This window comes from Rhea pennata, chromosome 3 (genome assembly GCF_028389875.1).
Source record: "Rhea pennata isolate bPtePen1 chromosome 3, bPtePen1.pri, whole genome shotgun sequence".
Classification (NCBI taxonomy): Eukaryota; Metazoa; Chordata; class Aves; order Rheiformes; family Rheidae; genus Rhea; species Rhea pennata.
The window spans coordinates 105,768,709-105,796,458 of record NC_084665.1 but is presented as its reverse complement, the minus strand read 5'-3'; the positions used below and the strand labels follow the sequence as shown (position 1 = coordinate 105,796,458).

Below are 27,750 nucleotides of genomic sequence, written 5' to 3'. Positions count from 1 at the left end.
AAACCGTTTGCAATTTTGCCCCCACTTTAGGTAGACTGGAGCTTAATACTCCAAAGGCAGTTTCTGCATATATGGTATAAGTAGGGATTCTCCTTAAGATGACTCAGAGGGGCACAAGAAATTCACCACTAATACTACCATTGAAAGTGTCTTTTGGGTGTCATATCTTGATTTAACTGTGTGTTTAGAATAATAAAAAGCAAATATTATAAAGCTTGGATGTCACATTGAACTTGAAGATCAGTGCTCAGGCAGAACCTTGAACAAATGGCTTTCAAATAAAATACAAAGGTTTCTCCCACATCAGGTATGTTGGAGAAATGGGAATCCAACGTAGGTGCATTGAAATATATATGCAGGTAATCAAATGTGATATGTGCTGGATTACAGAAACATTCTTTAGCTCTGGAACTGACCTCTTGGCCAGAAGTATTCATAGTATGCACACCCTAACAAGATACAAGATACACGAAATAGGAGGGATAAAAATGTTAATGCACGACAACAGAAATTAACAGGCCACTTAGGCCACCTTTGTCAATGATTTAAAAAAAAAAAATCAAATCCCCAAATTATCCCCCAAATGGATGCTTTACATCCTTTTATTCAAAGAATGTACAGAAAGATTTTAAAAAGTAAACTTTAATGTGAAAGCATATGAATGAATCAAGACAGAGGAATATGTGAAAACCTGTAAGGCAAAGTAAGTAAATTACTGGATAAATGGACTGAGACCTTGCATATTTAACTTATCTGCTTGCAATACATTTTCTTTACAAACATGAAGATCATCTGTTATGAGCAATATGGTAATCCATCTAAACATAAAGCAAGTCAGCTCACATTGTTAGAGTCTATGAAAAGGCAAATGGTAAGATTACCAAGATATGTGATGGGGAGGAAGCATAAGCAGGTAAATAAAAACTAGGATTTTGGTGTCAGTTTTAAGGGAAGAGGAAAAAAAATCAGATTCATGGGACAGATTCAGATACCAAGATTTGACTGCTTTAAGGCAGTGTGATGGTGTGCTTCTTCCTCTGCCTCAACCTGGCCTCTCCATAACCCCACTCAGGTGACAACCATCAGTAACAATCATGATGGCTGCACCTGATTCAAATCTGAATTTGAGGAGACAGATAATGACACATAGCCAAAGGCTAATTAAGTATATGCCAATCCAAATATGCTGGTATGCAAATATAAGTATGAGTCAATCATCTTACCCCATAAATAGGAGACAGCCTAGAGCTCTCTTGCATAGCAGTGTGTTGGGTGGCAGGATGCCCCCTTGAGTAGGGATGTTTCTCAGCCTTACTCCTTAAGGTTGAGAGATCCCTAACCCATGACAGATCCATGAGAAGTGACTAATAGTGTGCTAAAACTTTGCTAAGTTGCATCTCTGATTGATTGTGCACATAATCTTTTAGATACACATCATTGACCAAACCTGGGTCTAAGATTGGATCCAGTTGCACCCAGACTCCTCTGAGAACTACTTTGGAAAGCAAGGGGGTCACTCTGAACCTTGTGACTCAATGGCAGGATCTCCTTGACAACTTTGTTTGAACTTTATATTTAGTTATTGCTTTACTCTTCATGCAGTAAATAACTGAATGTACCTTGCCATCAAACTTTGGTAAATCACTGTTTTATCTCAGTAAAACATACTGCTGTTTCTCTCTTATGAGTGAAGCGCGTTACTCATCTGTGACAGGCAGGTATCTACACATGAGTTATCTTAGTTCCCAATAGTCAGTGGAGCTTTAGCCAAAACGGTTAATGATGCCTGATTCAGTCACCCACACGTAGGCATCTAACTTCACCAGAGATGACATGAGGTAACCTGTCTGGATTTCAGGTGCTACTGTAAAAGGACATGAAGCTCACCTAAATCCTGTCTGATCCTGTCTAATGGAGCAATTCCCTTATGACAGATTCATCTCACCCTTAACTAGTCACCTGAATTTTGGCAGCTGGATTGCTCTCTAGGTTTTCTATTGACTTTAATGACTTAATTGCCTATAAATGGAATTTAAAATTCTAGCTCACATGTGCACAGTTACAACACAAACAGTAAAACTGAGATGTCTGTATCTGAATCCCATCCACTGTAGCATACTTGCAGGCTGAGAACCCCTGCTATGTAACCCATAGTACTGGAACCAGTTGGTGGTAGATAGTGGTGAGGGACTCATAGTTGTCCTCTGGAGAGATAGATAATGAGGTTGTAACCTTCAACTTTAATATCTATTCGTGTTTTTTCTTAATTTTTCTTAATTTCCAATTATCTTACTTTTTTTAGGACTGTGGGGGTTTTTTTGGAGGCTAAGACTATGATTATTTAAATATATAGAATAATTTCCTGTTCCACAATTTTTGTTTGTGTTTTGTAAGGTGCAAAATACAGAATCACACTTTTTAAACTATTTTATTGTACTTTGATATGTCTAAAAACATTAATAGCATTCACAGATATTTTTATTAAGGAGGAGTATCATTCTTTCTTAAAGCCCTACCCTTCTCCTGTCAATCCTCAAAATATATGTCAGTGATTTGCTTAGGAGAAATGTTTTATGTTAGCATGCTTTTTAATCATTCCATCTTTCTATAAATTATACACACAGATATACAGTGAAGACCTTAATGTGCTGACTGTGTAAGAGTCACCTACTTCAAAGAACTTTATTAATGTGCAACACCAGTTGCATAACATGCAGTAGCAGCTGCTTTTATTTTCAGTTTTAACTGAGTAGAGATATAGCCTAATAATATATTGATAAAGCTACCAGTCATCTTTTCTTTAAGAACAAATAAATAAGAAGCTAATTCCCCATTCACATACATGCGTAACTACAGAATAGCTCATCAGTCTTAAAAATTAAGGAAAATGAAATGCATACAAGCTTAGATGTCAGTGTGTAAATATTCTTCTAGCGAAAGCTGTACAACTTAAATCTCTACACGATGATGCACACTTGGTTCATAGACAAAGAGTATTGTGTGGTCAATGATTCTTATAAGAGAAATCAAGTTGAAAATGCTCTAAGATTTAAAACTAGGATTTCCAAATGGAAAGCAAGCTCCATATGATACTGAAGTCTCTCCCATCTGTTACTTTCTTTCATCATGAGTTAAATAGGCCTAAGTTATTAAAACACAGTTAAAATATTTTTCCATAAAATATATTATGTATCATATATAGTTTTCATTTTTAATATACATACATATATATATAGTATATATATATGAAAAAATGTAGGAGACGACTTTTTTCTGATATAGAAATATGACCTTCAAAAGCAAATAAAAGAAATCTGCCAAAGGTGAATGTCCTCTGTAATAGAATAAAATCCTATTTAAAACAAGAACCTTCTTGAGGCAATCCATTTAGAGGTGCGTTGAAGTATTTGACATTTCAGAAGCATTAAGTTAATAGGAGCTGAGCAGATCTGATTCACACTGTGGTGGTTCATAGCCCACACATAATGCAAAACTGCAATCATCATGTGATAAAACCAGTCCACAACTCAAACACAGCAACTATATGTCTTTCATAAATTCAGAACCAGAGTTTCTCCCAGAATAGAACTATTCACTCAATCTGAGCTTACAGTTATTGATTTTTAACAATAGTACATTCTCATTTTAAAAATTACAATTATAATAATAATAAATTATGAAAAATCACCCTTAAAACTAGCTCGGGGACTCTACAAAAGGCTCTTTTCACCTCAAAGTTTTAAACATTATTTCTTTACCCTGAAAGATAAAGTGAGATTTTTTTCTTTCTCATTGTTTTTAATAAGGGCACATATCTAGTTCAGTTACTGCATTTATATTTTATCTCATAGTACATTCTGATCTTATTTTCCGCTAAATTCTATCTGATAACTACAGCTGTTCAAAAGCTAGCATCATTGCTAAACGCTTCCTAGTATTTGTTCTCTAAGTAGAAGAGACATGCACTACTTCTTACACTCCCAACTGACTTGAAAGTATGTAAAGCTTGGGGACCAAGCATTTCGACCCAAGCGACTTGTTATCTACCCAGTAATTTGATACATGCCATGTGCTATTAACAATTTGATGAATGAAATGAAAGCATGTGACCACCTACCCACACACCTTGGCAGAGGTGCACTCCATACACGACGGCCACCACCCAGGCAGGAAAGTTTATTAGCACCTTCCAAACGATATCCAGGGAAACAAGAAAAGATCAAGGAATCTCCAACACCAAAATGAAAACCAATTCGCCTACTGAATGCAGGAACACCAGGATCATCACATGGCTCCAGATCATATTCTGCAAACAATAAAACATAATAGATTAAACATATGGGACAACTTGTCCATGTTAACATGTTAAAAAATGTTAAATAAATTAGTTGCATAGTATCGGTACAGAACACTTGGAAACATGTCTTTCGGAGACATTTTCTCTACTTAAAAGTGGTGCTGTTTCTATATTTCTATTACGGTCATATATACAGTAATAAAAGGTCTATTGTGTCCCACCCACAATACATTTATTTTCTTAATTTTAAGGGCTGTAATCATCTTGTACCATGAGTGGTTGACTATAATTTTGTTTAATTGCATCCTTGGTTTGCTTCCTCTGAACTTCCAAACAGTTTTAGGAGCAAGACTAATGGTATAAAAATTCATTATGTAATGAAAAGAAATCCAGCAGGAATCGAATGAAAGGTCAAGTGAATGAGAAGATGTGTGACCAAGGTTTCAAATATGTGCTTAAGTTTCATAAGTAAAACTACACTGTCAATCAGGCACTCTCTATTCGCATACCTTTTCGAAATCTCACAGGCATCACTTAATTGAAAACAAATATATATGCATCTTTTAAGAAGATTCAAAGGGTCTGAATTTGTTCTCTCTTTTGTGACTATGAATCAGAAATAATCCACAGAATTTGGGAAATCTACATGAACATAAAAGTTATAAGAAAGAATAATACTGAGGTCCTCAAAATGCTACTTAAATTGTGCATTTGTCTTTTCAGCACCACTTAAATGACCTGTTTAACTAATAGTAGATGTATACAGAATCATATTGCACTGGAAATCTCATTATTCTCAGAGAGAATGACACTCTTGAATGATTAAGAACAGCATATATTTTTCAGTTTTGTTTGCACTCATAAAAAGTCACGAATTCTTAAAAAACATTTTAAAAGAACACTTTTTTTGGCAAAATAAATCCAGTCATTGAAAGAATTAATAGTTAGAAATTTAAGGAGGATTTAAGTTAAGGAATTTTTAGTTAAAATTTGCACAGCTGAAAAGTAAAACAAAAATATAACCCCCTGAATAGTAACAAATAAAGCTGGCCTATCCGTCAAATACAAATATTTTGTTATTTTTCTGTCATGTAACAATAAAAATATAATGGAAAAAGAGAATCACAGCTAGCAAATTGCAACATGAAAAATATGTCTTCTCCAATGTCTTATCAATCAAAAATTACCACCGCTATCTAAACAAAAATAGGTAACTGTAACAGAATCTTTAACAATGTATATTGCTTTCAATAAATACTAATATTATGTCAAACCAGCCAACATAAATCTCAAGCTCTTTTTTTTCATCATATGTATTGAACAAAAATTAATCAAAAGTAATTTACACCTATTAATATGAATGCATAAACAATATATAGACATAAATTCAATTGTTCTTGCCTTTTCTTGATGAGTCATACTTCTCCAGGGGATGTGAAGAATTAAAAAAAAAAAATAATTTGTGTAATAATCACCAATTATTTACTTTGTCAGCTGGCAAAATGACAAATGTTAATTGTGATGCAGAGTTATAAATTTTTCTCTATATGTCTAAATGCTGTCTAAATATTCTGAAAAATCAGTGTCTACCTTACTACCTTTTATTTTGGTGTTAGAACAATAGTATAAGTGAGAAATTAAATTAAAATCAGAAGCAGTGAAGTTCTGTTACTTATACAGCTAGCCCAAAGAGAAAAGCCTCAAAAGATAATACTAGTCATGAGGAACATTTCTTTAGGCTTCCTATACAGAGCAAAGAGAGAATTAGATGACTAAGAATTCAGATTGTGTCAAAAGAACAAATCTATGGGGAAAAATAAGGTCTGTTACATACAGAGGGGCTACACTTAACTCAGGAAATATCTGAACCACACAATTCTGCATCCTCACAGAATATCCTGAGGAACTATATTTTTCCTATTTTTTGTGTACTATTCCATAAGTATTTGCTACTGACCACTGCTAGATATAAGGCGTTGGAAAAGAGGGACTTTAGGTCTGACCCCAAAAGACTTGTCTTCTGTTCTTCAGAATATGGTACAAAAAAGCCAAGACATCATTTAGAAGAATGCCACCTCTGATAACCAACAGAAAAATAATTTGCTCTTTGTGTCACCTCTTCTGTTCAGCCAGGCACTTCTCTGTAACTGAAATTCATGACCCTGAACTGTTTCCCAGAACTGGGACCTACAGGGAACTCTTCTTATTGACATATGATGACACGGATTTTAATGACTTCTCCAAAAATAATTAATAAAATACAGTGAAATATTAATTTATAAAGAAACCCACTGCTCTCCTATTAAAGTGAATACCTTAAGTGTTAAATTAAAGAACCTTACTATTTGTGTCTCCAACATGATGAATATTTACTCTTTCTCATTTAGACCATACTAAAATATTCTACTGTCCGTTTCCTAAAATATTTTTCTTGGAGGTTGGATTGATAGGATCAAAAACAGTTAGTCAAAGGAAGAAACTAATGGAAAGCTGACTTATTGACCAGAATAAATAAAGAAATCTTTCCTCAAAGTAACCTTCTTGTGGGAAGGTCCCAAAATAGTAGAAGTGATCAATGAGCCACATTAGGTCCAGCAGATAAAAGTTTTAAGTACAATTTAAGTACGATTTTAGTACAAATTCCTAAAAGAGGAATTTGTAAAAAAATCAGAACTTCAAATATCAAAGCCTAATAAATCATTCCCTTCAGTTTTATATATAAAAATATTTTATTCTCAATTTAAACTCCTCTGTGACTCTGAGTTAGCATAGTAGTGCTTTTCCACTCTTTCTATTCTTCCTTTATTGGAACTGTACCAGTTACTTTCTTTTTTCTAAAGCAGTACCCTGTACTTCTGTATTTTTTTCTCCATTTTCCTCCAGCCTTCCTTTTCACAGTGTTGTCCATAGGCTCCCTGGAACCATGGAAAACTAATTAAAATATTCTCATCACAAACATTTTCCTTCTTAGTTTGTCTATACAAACCTATATAAGCCTTAGAGATTTTTCTAAGATAGAAACTATTTCTATTGATTTTTTTTTCTATACGCTTCAATGTTTCCCCTATCTACAGTAAAAATATTATCTGGAAATAGTTTCTGGACAATTTGCAGAATGGAATTTCTTACCTGAAAATGTTATGTTGAAGCCTTCATAAGAAATTGAAAAATCAGATATAAATCGAAGTTGTGCTGTAAAGTTTCCAAAGAGGCCAGCTTTAATTGCAGGGGGCAAGACTGAACCAGTTAATCTGGCTACTGGTTCTGTGAAGCTGCCATCTTCAGTGATGAGCAAATAGTCATGAGAGCTCTCAAGGTGAAAGGTATGAAAAACCAGCTGTACACCTTTAAAAATATTAAAAAGGGGAAAAGTAAGGTATTTAACAGCAAGTTTTTCCTCTTCCGTTATACATAGGTGATACAGATCATAAATTTTAAATGATATGGAAAGATTTTTAGAAAAAGTAGCACATAGATTCAAAATCTGAAATTCACAGAACAAATTTTGCAAAAAGCACATAGGTTTAGTACGTGGGTTGCAGATGTTTGATTAGTTTGTGTGTAGCTCACTCCCATAAGACAACTGATGAGATCCATTTTCATCCATACCAAGCAGTCTGAAAATTCTCTAGATATGTTTTATTCAAGTTGCTCTAAGAAGCCTCTCTTATTTCAGCCTCTACCACCATCTCACTATTAAACCAGGAGACATACTTTATTGTTTATTAGCTACATTTTTGGATTTGCTATACTTTCTGCATTTTCTCAAAAACTAATTTTACTTTTTAATCTCAATTTGGGGGAAGTACCCACACAGAACAACTAAATACATACAATTTCTGTATAGAATTCCATATATACAGGATAATATTGGCTGGGACTAGTAATTTATTCAAGTCTTGATTGCTTTTCAATAATCAATTTCCAGCCTACCAATAAAAGAGTTGTTTTCCATCATGGTTAGCTTCCAAATACAACTGTTTAGTGTTGGGGGCAATATTCTTTATAAATATTACATTTTAAAATGTCATATGCATCTTAAACGAAAATCCTATCTGTAATGAGGTTTTAAACGGCAGACTGCGTGAAACATCGATTATACCACACAGACTGATGTCACGCCTAACTGTGGCAGAGCACAGCTACCTCCCTCTGCCCCCCTCATCTCGGGTCCCAGCTGACTGCAAATAACTGGCAGTACCCAGGGCTGACAAGGAGGAACTACGCGATACTGGTTGCAACTGGTGAGGCCGTAAACGGGCATGAGATCAGCAAAAAGAGGTATGTTTTCCCCAACACGACATAAGGGCAGCAGAAAAAAAGTACATCTCCACAGCGAATATTGTACGAACACAAGTCAGACTCTGGGCCCTTAAATAGTGCTGGAGCCTAGAGCCCTTTGAGCTCTCCTGCACGGCAGCTGGCTGCACAACGATGAATCTCCCCTTGAGCTGGGACGCCTCTCAAGGTTACTCTCCAGGAATTAAGAGAACTTCTGACAAGAAACCGTTGGAGTGGTAAGTGACTAACAGCATTTGCGAACTTTGCTAAGTTGTATCTCTAATTGATCGTGCACATAATCCTTTAGACACAAACCGAGTCTGGATCCAGCTGCATGCAGCCTCCTCTGAGGAGGAGTTTGGAAAGCAAGGGGGTCCACTCCGAACTTCACGACTCAACGTGAGAGTCTCCTTGAAGGTTTTGTCTGACCCTGTCCTCTGTGCAGTAAATAGCTGAGTATCCCTTGCCATTGCATCTTTTTAAATCACTGTCTTGTTGAACTTTGTTAAATCACTGTCTTATATCAACAAACATATTTCTGCTTCTCTCTTGTGAGTGAAGTGCATCACTCATCCATGACAATAAAAAAGGCCTTTCTTACCATATGTGATAAAAAAAGGAATTTGCTCATTATAATTTGATTCAGCGATATGCAACAGATATCACCAGTGCTTCCTAGGCTTTTCTCATAGTTCTTTTACACGTATCCCTAATGGATAAACTGCTCAGCTTAACTGTTTATCCGAATGTTGCTCTACAGTGCATATAACAGAGATAAACAATTTCTGAAATTATATATCTGAAATTTAAGCTTACTAATATCAAATGTGCTGCCTGAAACTTACCAATGAAGAAGACTTTTCAGCAGGGCTTAGGCAGTTTTCACTAACTATTCTAGCGTTATTTAACAAGCAAAAAATATTTCCATATATTCTGTCCTTTCTCTTTTTTCATATTTTTTAGAGAGGGACTAAATCAAACAAGTTTCCTCAGGTCACTGCTGAAATAATGTTTTCTTTTCAAAATAAACTCAAACTAAAGACATTACAACATTTGAAGGCGTGTATTTGGGGATATTAAACTGAAATTTTTCTTTTTTAGAGAATAGCAAAGCACTTATTTACCTCCATCTGAAAAAGGCATTTTCTTGTGGGTTTTTTGCTTGTTTGAAATTCTTATATATAAAGATTATATATGCATATGGGATTCATATTAGATTCTTACCCTTGCCATGTGAAACTTCAATAGTCCAAGTACAGTTTAAGGAGTTTGGATAAAAATCAGGAAAACCTGGAGAAAGAATAGTTCCACTCTTCCCGTGAATGTACCCACCACATAAAGCTTAACAAGAGAAAAACAGGAAAAAAAATAAAAGAAAATAGAAGTCATATAGGAAGTACTGTTCTTTGCAAAATCTACAGTTAATTCTTTACTTCATTAAAAATATGGTGAAGTATTAAAATCAGCGGAGTTAATTGGTCTGAAGTGATCACATTCACATTTGACAACAGCTTGTTTATTCTTAAATTAGCCTATGAAAAGGAGTTTGTTTTTCAATTATAGCCCCTCCTGCTAGTTAGCAAAAGACAAAACAAGTAAAATTTTATTCCAAAATATAGAAAACAATAACTCATAATATAGTACTGTTTAAGAAGTACGATTAAACAAAAATTATTTTTGTGTGAATTAACTATGAAATCGAACATCTTAAGAATTATGTTTCTTGCATTATATACTTAAAAAAATGTTTCACACCACATATAACAAATATTTAAGAAAGAAAATGTAATTTTTTCAAAGAATGGAAAAGTTTTCTCAGTTTGGTTTCTCCTGTGATATTCAAGAAAATAAATGCACTTTTCTCTCTTTCAGAGATTCATATTCTCTCATTATAAGTAATTTATTTGGAACCAAACACTCTGAAAGACAAAAGAACTATGCTAAAAACATTTCATGTAAACTTAGCATTTGCTAAAGTAGGCTGCTGAAATTTGCATGGCATATGAATTAAAGTTTAAGATTTTATATACAGCTGAATTGCTCACTGATCTTACAAACACAGCACGGTTGTGTTTTCTTCTCATATCTGATGCTGTCCACCTTTTTATGTTATTTTAAAATTTTAATAAACTTACTATTTTACAATGCAACACCAGAACGTTAAGACACTTTGTTTTCTCTCTCAGAGATGTAAACTTTGCCATAAACTAAAAAGCAAATAAATATGAGAAATTCTGCAATAAACTTGCAGTAGCTAAACATATCTATATAGACTGTGTATATACATATATCCATAATATGTATGTCTTTATTATAGTTAAAGTTCTGTTTTCATTTCACATTATACTACAATGTTTATTAAACATTTTTAAGCTTTTTTTTTAATTTAGGTATTATATATATTTATATATAAGTAAAAGGATAAAAAATATTTCTAGATTGTTTTTGCCTGCATATATATTTCTAAATGTAAGCATGAGTGGCGATATATATCACCAAAAACACAGTGAAAATAAGACTGATAATAATGAATACTGAGTAACTATACAGACACCCAGTAATAACAGCTTAACTGAATAGTGGTATAGATTCCTTCAGAACCCCTGTTGTTCTGTTAACATCACAGGAGAAAGTATTTGGCTGTGCAACATTCCTTAAAGTAGGTACTAAATATTTACAATAAATTCATCTAGTTATAAATTTAAAATATGTAAATAATCTGTTTTTATTTAGCTCTCCATAAAAAATTATTTTATGCTCCACATTGAGATCACAGTATTCTGAGACTGAAAAAGTATATTATTCAACACCACACTTTATTTAGAAGACACTTTGGCCATTGTGTCTCAGTATAGTTGTTTTTCTTCATTTGTTGGTATGAAACAGAGTAAGATGCTTTTCCCAAATGGATTTCTTCTATTTATTTCCTTTCTGAACTTTTCCGAACATTTTTGAAAACATCAATAGCCTGCAGGTGGCTATACAATGCCACCTCAGCTGGACTGAGGTTGAAATCAATTTGATTTTTGAAAACTGAGTTAAATGTCATATTCAAAAAATTTGAGTCAGTATCTTGCATCATATGTATAATGTCAATTACCATTAAATATGGCAAATGGAAAATATTTTGTAAATAATGATGACCTATAATATGTGAGTTTTGTTTGGTCTTTTTTGTACTTGTTATATATATGGCCCAGCTGGGTATGTGAAGGGAAAAGAAGAAACAGAATGGAACACTTGCACGTTACATGCCTATAAGCCCTACTCCAGAAAGGACTGAAATGCTCTATTATACAATTACGCTGAAAGTAGGTGATGGCACTGGGAAATAAGGACCCACTTTCACAGAACAAAAGTTAATTGTGTCTGTCTGTATTTTCATTTGCAAACAAAAGAATTAAATATTGGCATTTTACTACAAAAATATACTCACAATTTATAGTACAAGGTAAATTGAAAAAGAATATGATACTATTCAAAAGATCACTAAAATAGTCTTTCTCAAGCCATTGTAGCAAAACAAACTAGCAAACAGAATAAAATTAATAAAGGAATATTAATAAAATTAATAGAGGAATATTAAAAATGCTTTGCTTATTTTAAAATTACATTTTTCAGAATATTTGTGATATCTGTTTCAAAGTTCATCAACTGGGCCAAGTACATGCACTCTAAAATTTATCACAAAATGCAATTTAAAACATTTTTCCTCATCCTTCCAAAGGAGGAATAAGTTGTTATGCTTATAAAGTGAATGTGTTTGGATAGTAGATTAGTTTGCTTTGTGGTGATAAATAGCTTTTAGTTATTTTGGTATTATTTTGGTAGCTTATAAGTTTTGTGCATAGGGTCAGAACTCCTTAGTGAAAACTGGAAGCCTAAATGAGAATACGGGCCCCGATTTAAGTTCACAAATTCAGAATTTCAAAATAATCAATTTCAAATTAAAAATATGCCCAGAAAATTAACTATATAGGTACACCGTGAACAGCTTGGTGTCAGGTATTCTAAGTTTCAAGAAATCATTTTGTTGTTCAGCATTTTAAGTTTAAAACTTAAGCTATGCTTATCAGTTTAGTTTTAAAATTTTAGTTGAATGGCACCATTTTCATTCACAGCTGAACAGCAGCACCCTCAGAGCCTTCTAATTTTTCTGTTAGTGAATAGGTACCTGTCTGTAAATTTCACTGAATATTACAGTACTTGACTGAAAGCTGATACAGAAATGTGAAGTATAGCTTTTATTAACAGCAAAACCAATTTTGAAAAGTATGGACCTTGGTGTAACAGAAGGGAGGTAGTAGCAGTAGCAATGATAAGCTTAATTAGTTGTTGAAAATAGAAGATTAACTTTCTTGGACATTAAAGCTGCCACCTGAAGAACTTGACACTTACCATCACAGCTGGGTAATGCATGATTCCACTGATGGTTTCTTTCACATACGAGTGGTTCTTCATCGCTCAGTGTATATCCTGGATCACAGCTAAAAGTTACTGTAGAGCGGATATTAAAGTTGTTACCATGGCGATGGCCATTCACTGGAATCCCTGGGTCAAGGCAGGAATCTGATTCCAGAGTAACACCTGAAATACACGAATTTATTTAGTTCCATCTTTTCTTTTTTAAAACAGTAAATATAAAAATTTCAAACAAAGCACAAAATGAATAAGCAAGATGGAAGAAATATCCCCCAAAATATACTTGTTAATATGACTGAGCTTTGATGTAGGATATGAAGTACTTTGCCTAGATGTTGTCTCTGACTCAGAGCATAGTTTTTCAATTTTCAATCTCATAGAACAGAAAAACCTAAATTAGGTAGGAAAAAGATTGAAGTTTTAAAGTATTTTTTTATTGAAAAATGAAAGAAAGACAAAATAAGCAGTGAATATCTACAACTATAGGAAGTTATTAAGATTCAGAGTATTAATACACAATGATTTCTTCTCCTTGTATATAAATCACATTCAGTTATTACATTTCATCTATTATATTCCTGATACTCTGGGAGGATTCAATCTTCCTCTGTCATAGTAACATTTATTTGACTTAGTATACTAATGTATGACAAAAACATACAATTAATGAACTCAGACACCATTTGTTAAATCCTACAGGTACACCCCTACATCAAAAATAGACAGAAAATAAACATAGCTTATATACTTGCTGTATAACTCTTATCTGGCAGAAGTAGTCTTTAAAAATTATGTCTTATAGCAGAGATTGAATAGTGCATGGTAAATAAACCTGGAGCTGTATGTGGAACAACAACAAAAAAACCCCCTCCAAATTACAAGCTCATTAAGTGAGCACTATCCATTATCCCTAATAATAGCAGGTAATAGTGGAATTTCATCATGTATGAATCATAATGGATACACACAAGAGAAACAAAATCTCTCCACTGTGATGAAAGGCATTTCTTTCACTTATTTCCGTTACTATATATGTGCCTGGAAAAGATAGTGACAGAGCTCAGTGGAACCTCTTCAGTAGATGGGAACATTGGTCCTTGGTCCTTCCTCTACCAGAAGCTGAGCACGGTCAGAGGAAAATCTGTCTCCCTCCACTGGTATCCGATCCTTTCTTTCCCATCTGACAGTCACAAAAGCATATTTTGCAAATATTTAGAAGACACTTTTAGAAATTAGTTTAATCACTAATCTAACCACTCATTAGATTCTCTAAAGAGGAAAAAGTAATTTGTTGCTATAATGTATGGGGCATGTAACAGCTACACAGTTTAATATTCTATATATTCATACGTATTACACACCAATACTTCCCTTTTCATTGATCAGAGTCAAAATTATCACAAAATAGAATATTAAAAGGTAAGATGGTTAAAAGTAAATTTTAAAGAATGCTCATATGATATAATCTTTGCATAAAATACCTGAAGCAAACAAGTCTGGTAAGAGGAATAGGAACAAAAACCTGGCTGAGGGCCATAATTACTATGTTGCCCATCTATGCAAGCCATCATGCAGTCATTGTGTCACCCAGTGAATTCCAAAACCTTCTGGACAACACAAGCATTTTCAGCTGGAAGCTGAGTGCTGTTCCTTGTCATGAGTATAGTATCATCTGTGTTATAAATAACACAGATGGCAAAAATATTTTTTGAAAGGTGATGAGTATTTCCTAATAAAAGACTTGAACCAGTTTATCCTGCCATTTAGGTAGGCTTAATCTAACCTTACTGATTCTATGATTCTATGAACCGTGGCAAGTTATTTTTGCTTCAAAAAAAAATGTGAGTAATTCTCTGGAAAAAAATAGAATAGTATTTGCTCTCATAAATGATTCCAAGAATACAGAACCAGAGGTCACACAACCAAAATAGGAGAGTCCCCATTCCCTGGCACCAATACCAATGCACAACTCAGCAATCATACAGCTAAAAATGTGTCCATCTCAAACCATACCGACTTATCCATGCTGCTCGTTGAGAACAGCCTCCTGCTGAAGTTATCTCTTGAACTATGCCCAGGTACTCCATGAGAGTGTGTTAGTGAGCATAGGTCAAAACCGTACATGGGGTTGTGCTAAAAGTTAAGCTGTACGAAGGACTGCCAGAATGGAACCAAGGCTCAGGCACCTCTAGCCCATTGGACTGGCTCAAATGGTAAGAAGCATTTCCCTGCAATCTACCCAGGGTGAATCAGCCAGAAGAATCAGGAGAAGTGCAAGGCTGCAAATATACTCCTAGTCTTAGTATTCTTCCAGCAGCTCTTGTGTAAGTGACTGCATTCGTGCAAAACTGACACTAAAACAAAGTGTTGTTACCGCACTGTGATACAGTCAACTGACTTGAAATATGCTGAGTGAGAGAAACTTGTAATAGTGGGAGTTTAAAGGCAGGGGGGTAGCAAGGATGGCTAATAACAGGAAAGGAGGGAGAGAAGTGGAAAAGAGTGAAGGCAGAGAAAGAGGACCGTAGAAGAGGAAAGGGAAGATTAGCTTACGCTATTTTAAGCATTTTTCAAGCATTTAGTTCTTTCACTCTTCCTCCATACAACAGTCAAAAAACTCTTTGTTGAAGAATGTCTGGAGAGTATTTTCAGCTAACAGAGCATCTGCTACATAGAGGAGACTACGCTGGTACACACTAATTTTGTTAACATGCAGTAAAGCAGTCATTTAGAACTGCAGTAGTAACGTCATCTACCTCCTAGTAGTTAATAGGCAGCACAGGCTTTTTAATGGACTACTAGACTCAACTCCTATGTGAGCTGCAATTCTTTACTGCTAAGAGTGTTACCGTATTTCCGTTCCTGCCTACTAAGACACCTATTTTAAAGACTAAACAAAAGCAGATCTTTCAATGACTCCATATGTGTCGTATTTTCCATGTTAGCATCCTCCTGATTTTCCCAAAAGAGTCCCAAAGTGCACACAATATTACCTCTAAGGTTACCAAATGAAATGGAATAATTATTTCTTGAGTCTTATATAAAACAGTCCTTTTAATAAAATATGCCTTTGCTCTGTTTTTTCTTTTTTTTTCTTTTTCTTTTTGATGATTCAGTACAACGGTCGGTGGAGTTGACGTTTTACACTGCTATTACATTTTTCTAAATATTATTTAGGCTCTATGTAAACACCATATCCTTTTATACTGTCTTTCTGCTTTATATTTGTGGATATCACTTCTCCATTCCCTTTATGCTTAGCATATTTTTTTACAAAACTTCAATTTTTTAAATTTAGATTATTTCTTCAGTTCATCTAGCTTGTTTTGAATGCTAAGCCAATTCTCCGTAACTGCAGACTGGAATCATCCTCAGGATTTCTAAGTGTATTAATCATACCATCATCAAAATTGATAATAAAAATATCATATAATATCGGATTCAATCCAGATCACTGTATGACACCTACAAATTTGAAGTTAGACAATAAACTATGGATAGATGGCTGGTTTTTGCATAAGAGTTTTCAAAATTTTTGGAATAATTTCATCTAGATCAAATTTCTTTAGTTCCTCTATTAGACTGCTAAAAACCTTACAAAAGTCAATATAGAGTTTTTTCCTTCCCTTTTCCTTCCCACATCTACAAGGCCAGTTATCTTGTCAAGATAGAAATTGGTTTAACATAATCTGTTCTTATCAAATAGAAATAATTTGTTCCTTATCACCTTATTTATCAGCTTGAAAATAGCATCTTTACAAGAGTCAAGATAAAATGAATAGCCTTAATCTTATTGTTCCTCCTTCTTTTTCCTTTTTTTTTTTTTTTTTGAAAGATGTATGCTTTTCTGCAATCATCGGGAACTTCCCTACAGCTTTGAGTTTCCAAATATAATTCTCAGTGATGCAGAGATTGCTTCAGATTTCTTTTCAAGTGCTGAACAGTGAGTTTCTTCAGTACACCATGAAGAAAATACATTTACTTATCTAAACATTGCCTAATCTCCTCTTTGCATATGTTATATTCTTACCTTGTTAATTTTCATTTAATTTTGTTAAGTATATGTTCGCAATTAACCTTTTCTGTTTATGTTTCAAAACAGCAGCAGAACATTTAGCCTTCCCTGTGTCAGGTGACATTTGCTCATGTTTTAATTGAGTAATGATTTTTATTTTCTTCTTCTCTTACTGTTTATATATTAATAGGTATCGTTATTAATATCTTTTCTGTCTCTTGCTAGCTTTAACTAATTATATGCCTTAGTTTTTCGTATTTTATCCTAACAACTTCATCTGTGTTATTCTTTGATGAACATCTATAACAATGTGTGCTTGGATCCACATTATTTCCACATTATTAAAAAGGATTTTTAAATAGCTATAGTGGTGCATAATACTTTTTCTTTTCTCTTCAACAGTTACAGTTTGCTATTAGGCCTTAATATAACCTCTTTTATTAATGCCTTTCAGAATTCCTTCCTAAGGATGTCTACCTACCAGTTCCCCAAGTCTGGTGAATTTTAGATTTCTGAAAACCATTGACATCATTATCATAACTTTATGTCACCCTCATTCTTTCATTTCTTAAAAATCTTAAATTCTATTATTTCAGGAACATTTTCATAAAAGCTGCTTTTCTTATTCATGCTCTCAGTTGGTTCTCCTTGCTAGTCAGAGTATAATCAACTGCTAAATCAAAAAATTCCTCCCCCACATTGCAGTAACTTCTTCAATTGTTTGTGATGCCATATAAAATTTAATGAATCCTTTCTTCATATTCAGACTATCCACCAATATTATTTTTTCTTCAAACAAAGAAGTATATAAGGAAGCATCTTATTTCTATGTCATGATTGCTAAAACTGATTCTGAGCTATTTGAATGACCTTGACACTTGGTCAAGCCCATGAAGATTGCACATTTGTGCATCCAGAAGTTTTTTTTCAAAAGCAAATCTAATCAATCAAACATAATTTTGTAAAGTATGAATAAAAGATTAGCTTTACACTTTATATTCTCAGGAATACTTCATTTACAAGAAAGCCACAACATTAAATTTGCTAGATTTTTTACATGACCTAAAATGAAAAGTTTTACAAAGATCAGCCACAGTTATGTGCACTAATATCAAAATTTATTTATCTTTATTTTTTTCCCCCCACATAAACTGTGAATACTACAGGAGCCTTTTTGGACTATCCTTGACTTTAGAGCAATTTCTTAATTTTTCTCTCATTATTTAAAGGAATATAATGTTTATCAAATATATATTGATGTACATGGTAATATGGGATGGTTACTGTCTGCAAGCAAAACCAAGATATTATTTCTGTTCTATGTTTCAGATAAACTCTATTTCAGAAGAGAATAAAAACTTAGTAAAAAACATGGACTTTTAAATAAAGTATCTGGATTTAAGAAATAATTGCTATTTTGTCTTTAAAATTGATCGTGTTTTCTTGTTCCAAGGAAAGATAAATCTCAGAAATATCTTAATGAAAGGTGACTCTATGTTATTTCCCTCCTTTTTGGGGTCCCCAAAAGGGCTAAGATTGAAGAATCTGCCTCACAAAATAAGGAACTGCAAAAAATAAAAGATTACAGATTACCACGGAAATTGACAGATAAAGGACATATAAGTTAGGGAACAGCCATAGTGGTCCAAAGCATACAGATGAATTATTCTTGAAAACATTGAATTGTGTATCTGAAAGATTTATTTACTTCTATATTAAAAATACATATAAAAATATATATTATATTTATATTTGGCTTAGATGAATAACAGTTTATCTACACTGCTTTGCATTAGCTATATTTAAAAGGTCATCGGAAAACTGAATTACAGACATTACAGGAAGGGAATTAACAAATTACCTGCACATCTGAAGTCCTGCTGAAGGGGCACATTTCTATTAAAATTTTATCATAGATTTGTTTTAGTGTAATAGAAAATTACTGCCATGCCAGTAGCAACACAGTATATGTTATGCTGCGATTTCTCCTTTAAGCAGGATTAAGATCTCTCTGTTTCACAGTTCAGTGATCTAATTTATCTTGATATTCTTGACTAATGTTGGAAGATTTTTAGTACACTTCTGAATAGAATAGTCATTTGCATTTCCAAAGATAATATTGGGAAACTTTTTAAAAACTTATGATTGCCTGTCTTTTGCTACAAGTGGAAGAAACGTAAAACATACAAAGATGCTGTGATATCTTTAACTGAAGCAATTTTTATAGTAATGACTACTGGGGCCATCAAAAGATAGTTCTGGCCTCTCCTCTTCCTGGCAGATTATGCAGCACCTCCATTGGGTCCTTCCACTTGATTTTGTTCCTTGCAACTACTGCCTTCATCTGCTTAGTACTTAGTAACCTGTTACTGGTTACTATAACTAGCTTTTCCCTGACAGGCACACATCTGCTAGTAGAAGAGACGAGGCTCTAGGAAGGATAGGTATCTGACACCTGCTGCAGGAATGCTTCAGGCCCTCCCAGTGGTGACTAACATCATCAGAGTGACTCTGGGATAAATTCCGCTTGCATCAGTATGTACAACTCAACACAATGTGTACAGTTTTTGCTCTGTGAGACCTGTTGTCCAAAGAAAACAATACAGCCAAGCACTGTTGCTATAACTAAGTTTAATAAGCCTTGCGGAGCAAAAACATTGACACAGGTATGAAGTATTTAGCAAGCTATTTCTACACAGCTTACTCTGTGCACATGGACATACTCATTCATGTTGGTGACTGGTCTCTCTTTATATCACACTGTGTTCTACAGTAAGGACTACAGTGCAAGATTCACTTTCAGTTTAAGATGCTTACACTAACACATATACAGCCATTTTTGGTGTTTAAGTTCCTTTCACAGTCAGTCGAGATCTGATTAATATAATCAGAGGAAACTACTGAGCAAGTCATCTCGCAAAGTCAGTAGGAGAGAAATTTAGCTATCTAAACATAGGTTTCTATGCCATTGGCTAGTGCCATCTTATCATAACCAAGATGTCTGCATGGGGCTGGTAGACATGGCAAAGGACTTATGCAAGACCCACAATTCTCTAGAGCAGTACTTGGCAACCAAGTGGAACACCTCAAGGTACTTAAAATAACACTCATGGTACTTAAAATAACCCCTCCATGCTCAAGCAATTGAATGTAGACCCTGGATTCTACTTCAGGGTAAACTGAATTATTTCCTAGACTCTATGGATTGACTGAATTTCCATTACCCAGAATGGGAGCTTGGATGTGTGCCTCTAGAAAATTCTACATAGACACTTAAATTTAAATGTCGTAATCTGCTAGCTGAATAGCACTCACAATGAGAAAAAAGCATAAAAGAAATAGCAGTTACTGTTTAGAAAAAGAAAGGATGTTAAGCTTTTCATTAATATCTATTGAAATTTAATTGCCAGATAACTATTTAACCGAAAATAAAATTTATGAAAAATTAAACAAATTCACTCCTAAAACTGAGAATTGAAAATGAGCTGCCTATTTCTAAATTAAATTTCATTTTCTTACTCATTTCTTAACAAAAAATAAGAATAACAGAATTCATTTTAAATAGCACTTCCACAGAAAGAAAAAGATGCTTTATTCAGCGAGTCAGTCTGCACGGAAAAAGTCTGTAAAATAAAATTATAGCTTTTGTTATGACTTTTAAAATTGGAAGTATATTAGCTTTTTATATAATAAGTATAATAAATATGTCTCTATTCTATGTGTGGAAATTATGCACAAAAGAAAATAAAGATCATTTATTATCCTTTTGTCATTTTCACTTTTTAAAGATCTAACTGAATTTCAAGGTTTTAAGTACACTAATCATATTTCAATCTGCCATATTTATCTGGCTACCTTGAGAAACAGCACTGAAAAACTAGTACCATGTGTGTGCAAGGTATCACAATAGTCAACAAAGAAAAAAAGACAATATAAGAATATGATTCTAAAACATTTCATAATTAGACCCTCTTTTTAACAACAAGTAGGACAGACATTTTATTACTAATTGTTTTCATTTTTAACAGAACAGAAGACATCTACCTGACATTAGGTTTAAAATATAGCACAGTTCATTTAAGGACTATCTTACAAAATGTAACAGCAACCATTTAGATCAAACACAGTAGAGGAAATTGAACAGCATCTGCACATACCTCATGCAGAAACCTACCTATGTCTTTACATGTTCTAGCTGCATTGCGGTTTGCAGTATTACTATCTGCTCATCCATTGCCTGATTGCTCAGCTATTGTCTGATTGAAAGCTAGAAGTATTCAGAAAAATCTCCAAGCTTTGTCATAGCTATGAAAGATATGTTTGGGCATTCATTCCAGATGCAACGTGAAATTAAATTTACTGCAGACAGGTTAGTTTCCAGACAAGATCAGAACAACTGATGAAAATAATGCTACTTGCTTAGTTAGTAGAACCTCAGTAAACATGTTCATTCACTCTAACTAGTATTTAAGTGAATCATATAAAGACCAATGTGAGTTTAGCTAATTTTATATATGTAATTTGATATATCTAAATCTTAAAATAAAAATATGTCATTATAGTAATTCTAGAGTTCTAATGCTTTGCAAAAGTGTATGATAATCACAAAAAAAAAAAAAAAAAAAAAAAAAAAAAAAAAAAAAGGAGGAGGGAGAGAAACCAATATATCCTTACCCATAGTGGCCAATTTCTGAAGTTATTTTCCATTTGGCTAAACATCTGGGTCTATAAGCAGTCAGAATAATACAGAAGAACTCATGAAGGAAAAATTCCCCAAATTAATTAACAGTTTAGGGTTATCTGTTAGAATAGTATAGGTAAAACCAATTTTTTCTTAGACAAATATATTACCATAGTTTATTTGTTACCATTTGTGTGCTCATTTTCAGATTCAATGTTATTTCCAAAACTAAAAATCTATTAAAATAAATCAGACTTACTCTCATAATGAATTAGGAAGCCAACACTGGAACGGCTGTTGTCTGTAGTGAAGAGCAGATACATGTAATTGCCAGTACTGATAAGGAACTGGGGTGCTTGTGTTCCATGGTATTCTCCAATTAATGGGGATGAGTTAGCTGGCCCATCTCTGACCTCCAGTGTATCATAATTAACTTCAGTTTGAAATCTGGAAAAGAATACATAAGTCAGAGAGTAAGCAGAGGAATTACGCTATTTTTTTAACTAGAAATCCAACCTATGTGCAACTGATCAAGAATATCATATATGTAAAGATCAGAATTTCTACAGATTCATCAGAATATTACTCAGAACAACAACTAATAAAGGTTCTGTGTGTATTTTTCCTTGTTTTGCTTTGTCTAGTGTCATTTAAAATTTATAACAACTGTTGTATAATTCAGATCAACAATATGGCCGGATTTCAAAAAAACATTCACGGGGCATCTGGTTAAAAAACTGCAAATCGTCTCAAAGGAAAATGTTTTAGAAAAACCCTAGAAGGGTTCTCAGGTTAAATAGCAGATGGACATCCTAGGAGTATCTTTACCCGTAATATTTCACAATTTCATTTCAGTATTTTTTGTGCATGTTTCACAATAGCTGTTTCACACACTCAACCATTCATTTTTTTTAACAAAGTTCACTACTGTATTATTAAATAAATGAAGTAAAATTGTGCAAAAATACTAAACTGAGATCGTGATTTTGAAATTCGTATACAGTGAGGGTAAGGAGAAGTAGGGTAAGTAAGAGATAGTTGATTTATAACAACAAATAACTTCACAGTCAACCGCAGAGTCCATGTCTCTGTGTCAGTCACTGAACCACATTACATTTCTCCATTCCATAAAGGATGCCTGTGTGTGCAGTCATCCACTGCTAGTTACTCTTAAATCAAACAGCTTGCATCTGTTTTCAGTAGATGAAACTTTGACTGACATTTCTTACATCAATTTTTTTTCAAAACAGTTTGTGGTTATTTCAGACATTCGTGTGAACTGCAGGATCTAAAGCTTGTACATCAATTTTCTGTTAGCAAAGTTTCTGCTGTAACACAGATATCCATGCTGATCTGAACTTATTTGCCTGCATACATAATATCCTTACTTCATAAGATTTTAATCTTTCAGAGCAAGTACGAAAAAAATATTTGTGCTCTAAGATTTTCTGTTCTCTGCCCATAGGATTGATTAGTTCAACTTCTGAGAGTAAAAAAACTGTGTCTATGAAATGTAACGTTTTTTCAAAATGAATGTCCTTCGGCTGTCTTGTCAATACAGAACATGTTTAGTGGGAAAAAGAAATTATGTTCTTGTTATTAAAGACAACTGCAAATTACTAAACATTTGAAAAAGAGTAAATCTAAGGTATATTCCTTCAAAATGTAAACAAATTTTATACTTCATAGGTATTGATGACAGAATTAACACAGTTCCCCAGGCAGGCCACTATATTTTATAGAACAAGTAGTATTAGTCACATAAAATCATCCTCACATATGCAGAGGTATCAGTAACAGAAAGCCAAATTTAGCACTTAGCTCAGTAGTCTCCATAGTTTTTTTAATCTCTCCCGAGCCCCTGAAAATAGAAACGCATTCAGAATTATAGAAGCGTTTCTTCGTCTGCTTACCTACCAGAACAAATCACTTCTTGGAGGCCCTGCCATTGGCCATTATCTTCACATTGCCTTTTGCTGCTCACAAAGAAAACTTTCCACATTCATGGTACTTTCATCTAAGCTACATACTCTGTTTGGACATGTTAGCTAAATCCTCACTCCTACCTATCCATTCTGATGGTGAAATGCAGAGGCTACATATACACTAATAACTTAAACAGGACTTTAAAAAGGCTCAGGACCAGCTTTTGACACTGAAACCATGCTATTAAATACATCCATTAGTCTCTCAAACGGGGAAATATTATTCAAATTGCTCGTGGCAGATAGCTGTTTGCCTATACTAACTCCTGAATCATGCTTGATAATTGTTAGAGAAAGTGTTAGCTGGCATGTGCTGAAAGTATGTTAGACTTTCCCAACAATCTACCTGTAAACGCTTGAGTTCCTGAGTCTGGGAAGATCCTCTGGTACTGTTCAATTTACCAACATGGATGGTCACAGAGGACATCACTCGAGTTCTAATATTTTCAGTTCCTTTCCATAACTTCAAAGATTAGATAGTGATTCACCAGTAGCAGAATAAGGAAATCAGTTGCCTATAGTTAGGCTGGTTTTAACACATTTTTATAACCATACAGAATGGACTTCAGATCAGTCCTTCAATATTTTAAAGAGAAATCTTAATATCATTCCTGCATCAATTGCTACCCATTACATTGATCTTTATTCCCAGCTAGATTCCTGTTCATCTCAAAACTAACAACTTTTTTCATTTAACTTTTTCTCCTTGTTTTTTTTTCTTTCTTCTGTGTTTTAGAATTCTTGCATTATTACCAAAATGATACAGTAAGATAATTTATTATTATAGGTTCCACATCATTTACTTGAAGTAATTAACTAAGCATCACTTAAGTTTCTATTTTAATGTTTATTAGAATACTTATGTAGGTAAATAGTATGATTTTTTCCAAGTGTTCAGAGAATTTTAAAAAAGATTTGAATAATACTATGTTATACTATTTTTTAATGTAGTTATGTTTTGAATAAAGGCTTGCTTTCATCTATCATCTAGAGAGTTTTCATCAATATTCAATGTAAAAGAAATTCATCCCATTAACAGTTACCCTTCTAGCCCCTTCTCTTACTACTTAAATCAATTAAATTTTGTTCATTCATTGCCCTTGCAGTATGACTCATGAACTGAAATACAGCATGTTTCAATAGAAAAAGTCATAGGATTTTTCAGTCATTTGCTGCTATTTGTGGAAAGTTTTGAAGGTACTCTAGTACAGCACATTTTTCTAGCAACATTAAAGCCTCATTAGCAAAAAAGTGAGCTAATTTACATTCTGAAGATCACATTCATAGTGCACAATTTCATTCTGATAACTATCTGTGGATGGCAAGACACATAGCAAACTACAAAAAGCTTCCATTTTCCCACAGCTAGGCAAAACACTTGACAAAACATTATACTTGTCAATTAATTAGCAAAATCAATTAATTGATTTTATTTTTTTTATTAGATACTGATTTTGCTTACTGATTTATAATTTTCTAATGTTAGATTAATCAGGAGAGTTTAGTTCTTGTAAGTAATAAAAAGATTTACAATCCAACTTCTGCTATGGGTAGCAGTTTACATGTTGACAAGAGAAAAAAAGAACTTTATTAGTAAAGAGATATTATACTATCACTATATATTATATTATTATATTATATGATTTAGTAAAGCTATAATTTCTTTTAAATCAAGAACACTAGCATGAGGCTGCAAAGTAAACAGAGAAAGATTCCTTCTCCACTTGTCAAAACCAGCATATTTAATAGTAATATCATCCTCAAAAATATAGCGGTCACACTAATTAGGTCACAGAATCAAAAAATCTGTAACTACGGGCAAACCTTTTTTTTTCTACAATTAAAATGCTCCATCTTAGAACTAATATGGCTTTTTGCTTTCACTACAGTTCACTATATACAGATGTTTGAGAACCTCAGGCCTCTGATGATTAATTTTAAACAGCAAGGGCAAAGCTGGCATATAAGTGTAAACTTAGAATGAATACATTAATGTTTCAATGGAGAAAAAACAACAGTCATCAACGGCTTAAATTCTGGAGTTTCCTGTCAAATGCAATGAAAACAAACAACCTTAGTAGCTGTAAGAGGCAATATGATAATTTTATGAAAGAATTGTTTAAATAGTTCCTTCCTTTCCTGAGTGTTTGTTATTCTATCTGTTCCCTCCTAATTTTATTGCATTTATAATATGAAAGCAAAACAGGACTGAAAAAGGGTTATGATAAACTAAACAGACAAGCTAAATTAATCTTTTCCCTAAAGTACTTTTCATTCTCCTAATCATGTTCACAAACCTATGAATATATTAGAAGTTTTCGTTCATATTTCTTGACAAAAGGTGACGAGAACTTTAACAGTTTCAGTGGCCACTGTAAGGTCAAAGTCCTTCATTTTATATACGAAGACAATACTCTTTCTTGCATGTTTCACTTTGCACTTACTTAATCTACATGCAATTTTATTGCCCAGACATTAAATCCCATAAGACTCTTCAGAAACCTTCAGGCATCCCTTGGTTTTAATACTCTGAATAAGTTGGTATTATCAGCCCCATTCTCTCCTTTCTAAGATCATTTCTGAACATACTGAGCAGTGTCGAGCACAACACATAACCCTGTAGAACACCTCAAATTTTGCTGTGGGACTTTTCTCCTGTGTTCATAAAGTTTTTATTCATGCAAGGTCCTTCCCTGTAATAAAATGGTGCTTAGCTTTTTAAGAACAAAGTGAAGTGGGAAGAGCCATCACAAAACATGGATTTTGAAAACCCAAGTAAACCATGTCAAATGTATCTCTGTGCTTCCTAACACCATCAGAGAATTCCAACAGGTTTTTGATATAGAATCTCTTTTTCAAACTCCATGTTGCCATTTTCTCAGTGTATTACATTTATCCCTGTTTCCACCAGTGCTACACTTTGCTATAGTTTTCACAGTGGGCATCCCATATGCAATTCCTTAGATCTCCACGAGAGACTTTAAAAAAGTATACTGTAGCGTAGTGCACAGGTATCAAGATGGTTTTAAAAGAAGTACACATAGCACTCCACGTTCCGCATCTCCTCTTCGCCTGCCTTCCTCTTGTGCAAATGCTGTCTAGTTCCAATGACTACTTGTTCATCTTATCTGCGTATTCCACTACCCCTATTAAAGCATTTCATTTTAAGACAGATATTCTAACGAGTTCTCAAAATGAAGAATACCATCAATGTTAAGTTTATATGGGTGCAAACAGAAATTAAACAATGCTGAAGGCTGCTAAACACACATAAAAGCACCTTTAATAGTGCTAAACTGAGAGAGTTTTAGCGGAAATATCACATGTTTATCCCGTTCTCACTCTTCCTCTGCTCTCAAACATATTAGGTAATCTCCTCTCTCAAATATGAGGCTTGTGATACTGGATCATTTTGCTCCACAATGTGAAGGTGAAACTAGACACAGATTATTGCTTCCCTTTGGGTGATGGCAGATATACAGGAAGGCCAATAGTACACGGCTGCAGCCTAACTGTAATCTCTTTCTCATCCCTTTGCACCATTATGTCACATGGAGCTTTATTTTTAAGTAGTTTTTCTTTCTTTGGTAAAAATTTCCTATTGATAGATTCTCTTATGGTTAGACAAAAGGACTAGATGAGGTCTCAGTGACTTCAAGGAGGTGAGACATGCTGCAGTCTGCATTCCTGGTCCCCAGCTGCACAGTCCTGACTCCATACCAGAGCAAGGGTAATCTGAAAATGATTCCCCTTCACATATAGATTATTCTTTCGAAAGAAAGCTGCATACTAGACTGGGACATAACAGAGCGTGTTCCAGTATGTCCAATTTAGGTCCACACTGGTATATTGTACCATTACATTAAAAGTGATCAAAAGTCCACAACATATCCCTGGTGATGTACTAGTATGTTGACATTTAATGCATGTCTTTTAACCATAAATAAAGACAATGTAAATGCAGTTTTAACTTTGGATTTTTTCCTTGTAGAATAGTATTGGAAGGACAGGAGTAGCATGGCATCATACACCAATCATTTTTTTTCTGGTCTTGGTTCTTAAAGAATAT

At 33.8% G+C, this 27,750-nt stretch overlaps 1 protein-coding gene across 1 annotated transcript in view; it reads right to left on the bottom strand.

Moving 5' to 3' along the window:
• CSMD1 (CUB and Sushi multiple domains 1) overlaps positions 1-27,750 on the bottom strand; it is a 1,182,441-nt gene that overhangs the window by 272,125 nt on the left and 882,566 nt on the right. Inside the window, exons 17-21 of the mRNA XM_062571121.1 lie at positions 21,956-22,143; positions 12,977-13,165; positions 9,803-9,919; positions 7,427-7,642; positions 4,118-4,306 (exon numbers count right to left, since the gene is read on the bottom strand). Coding sequence (XP_062427105.1) covers positions 4,118-4,306; positions 7,427-7,642; positions 9,803-9,919; positions 12,977-13,165; positions 21,956-22,143 — 899 coding nt within the window. The remainder of the gene's footprint in view (positions 1-4,117; positions 4,307-7,426; positions 7,643-9,802; positions 9,920-12,976; positions 13,166-21,955; positions 22,144-27,750) is intronic.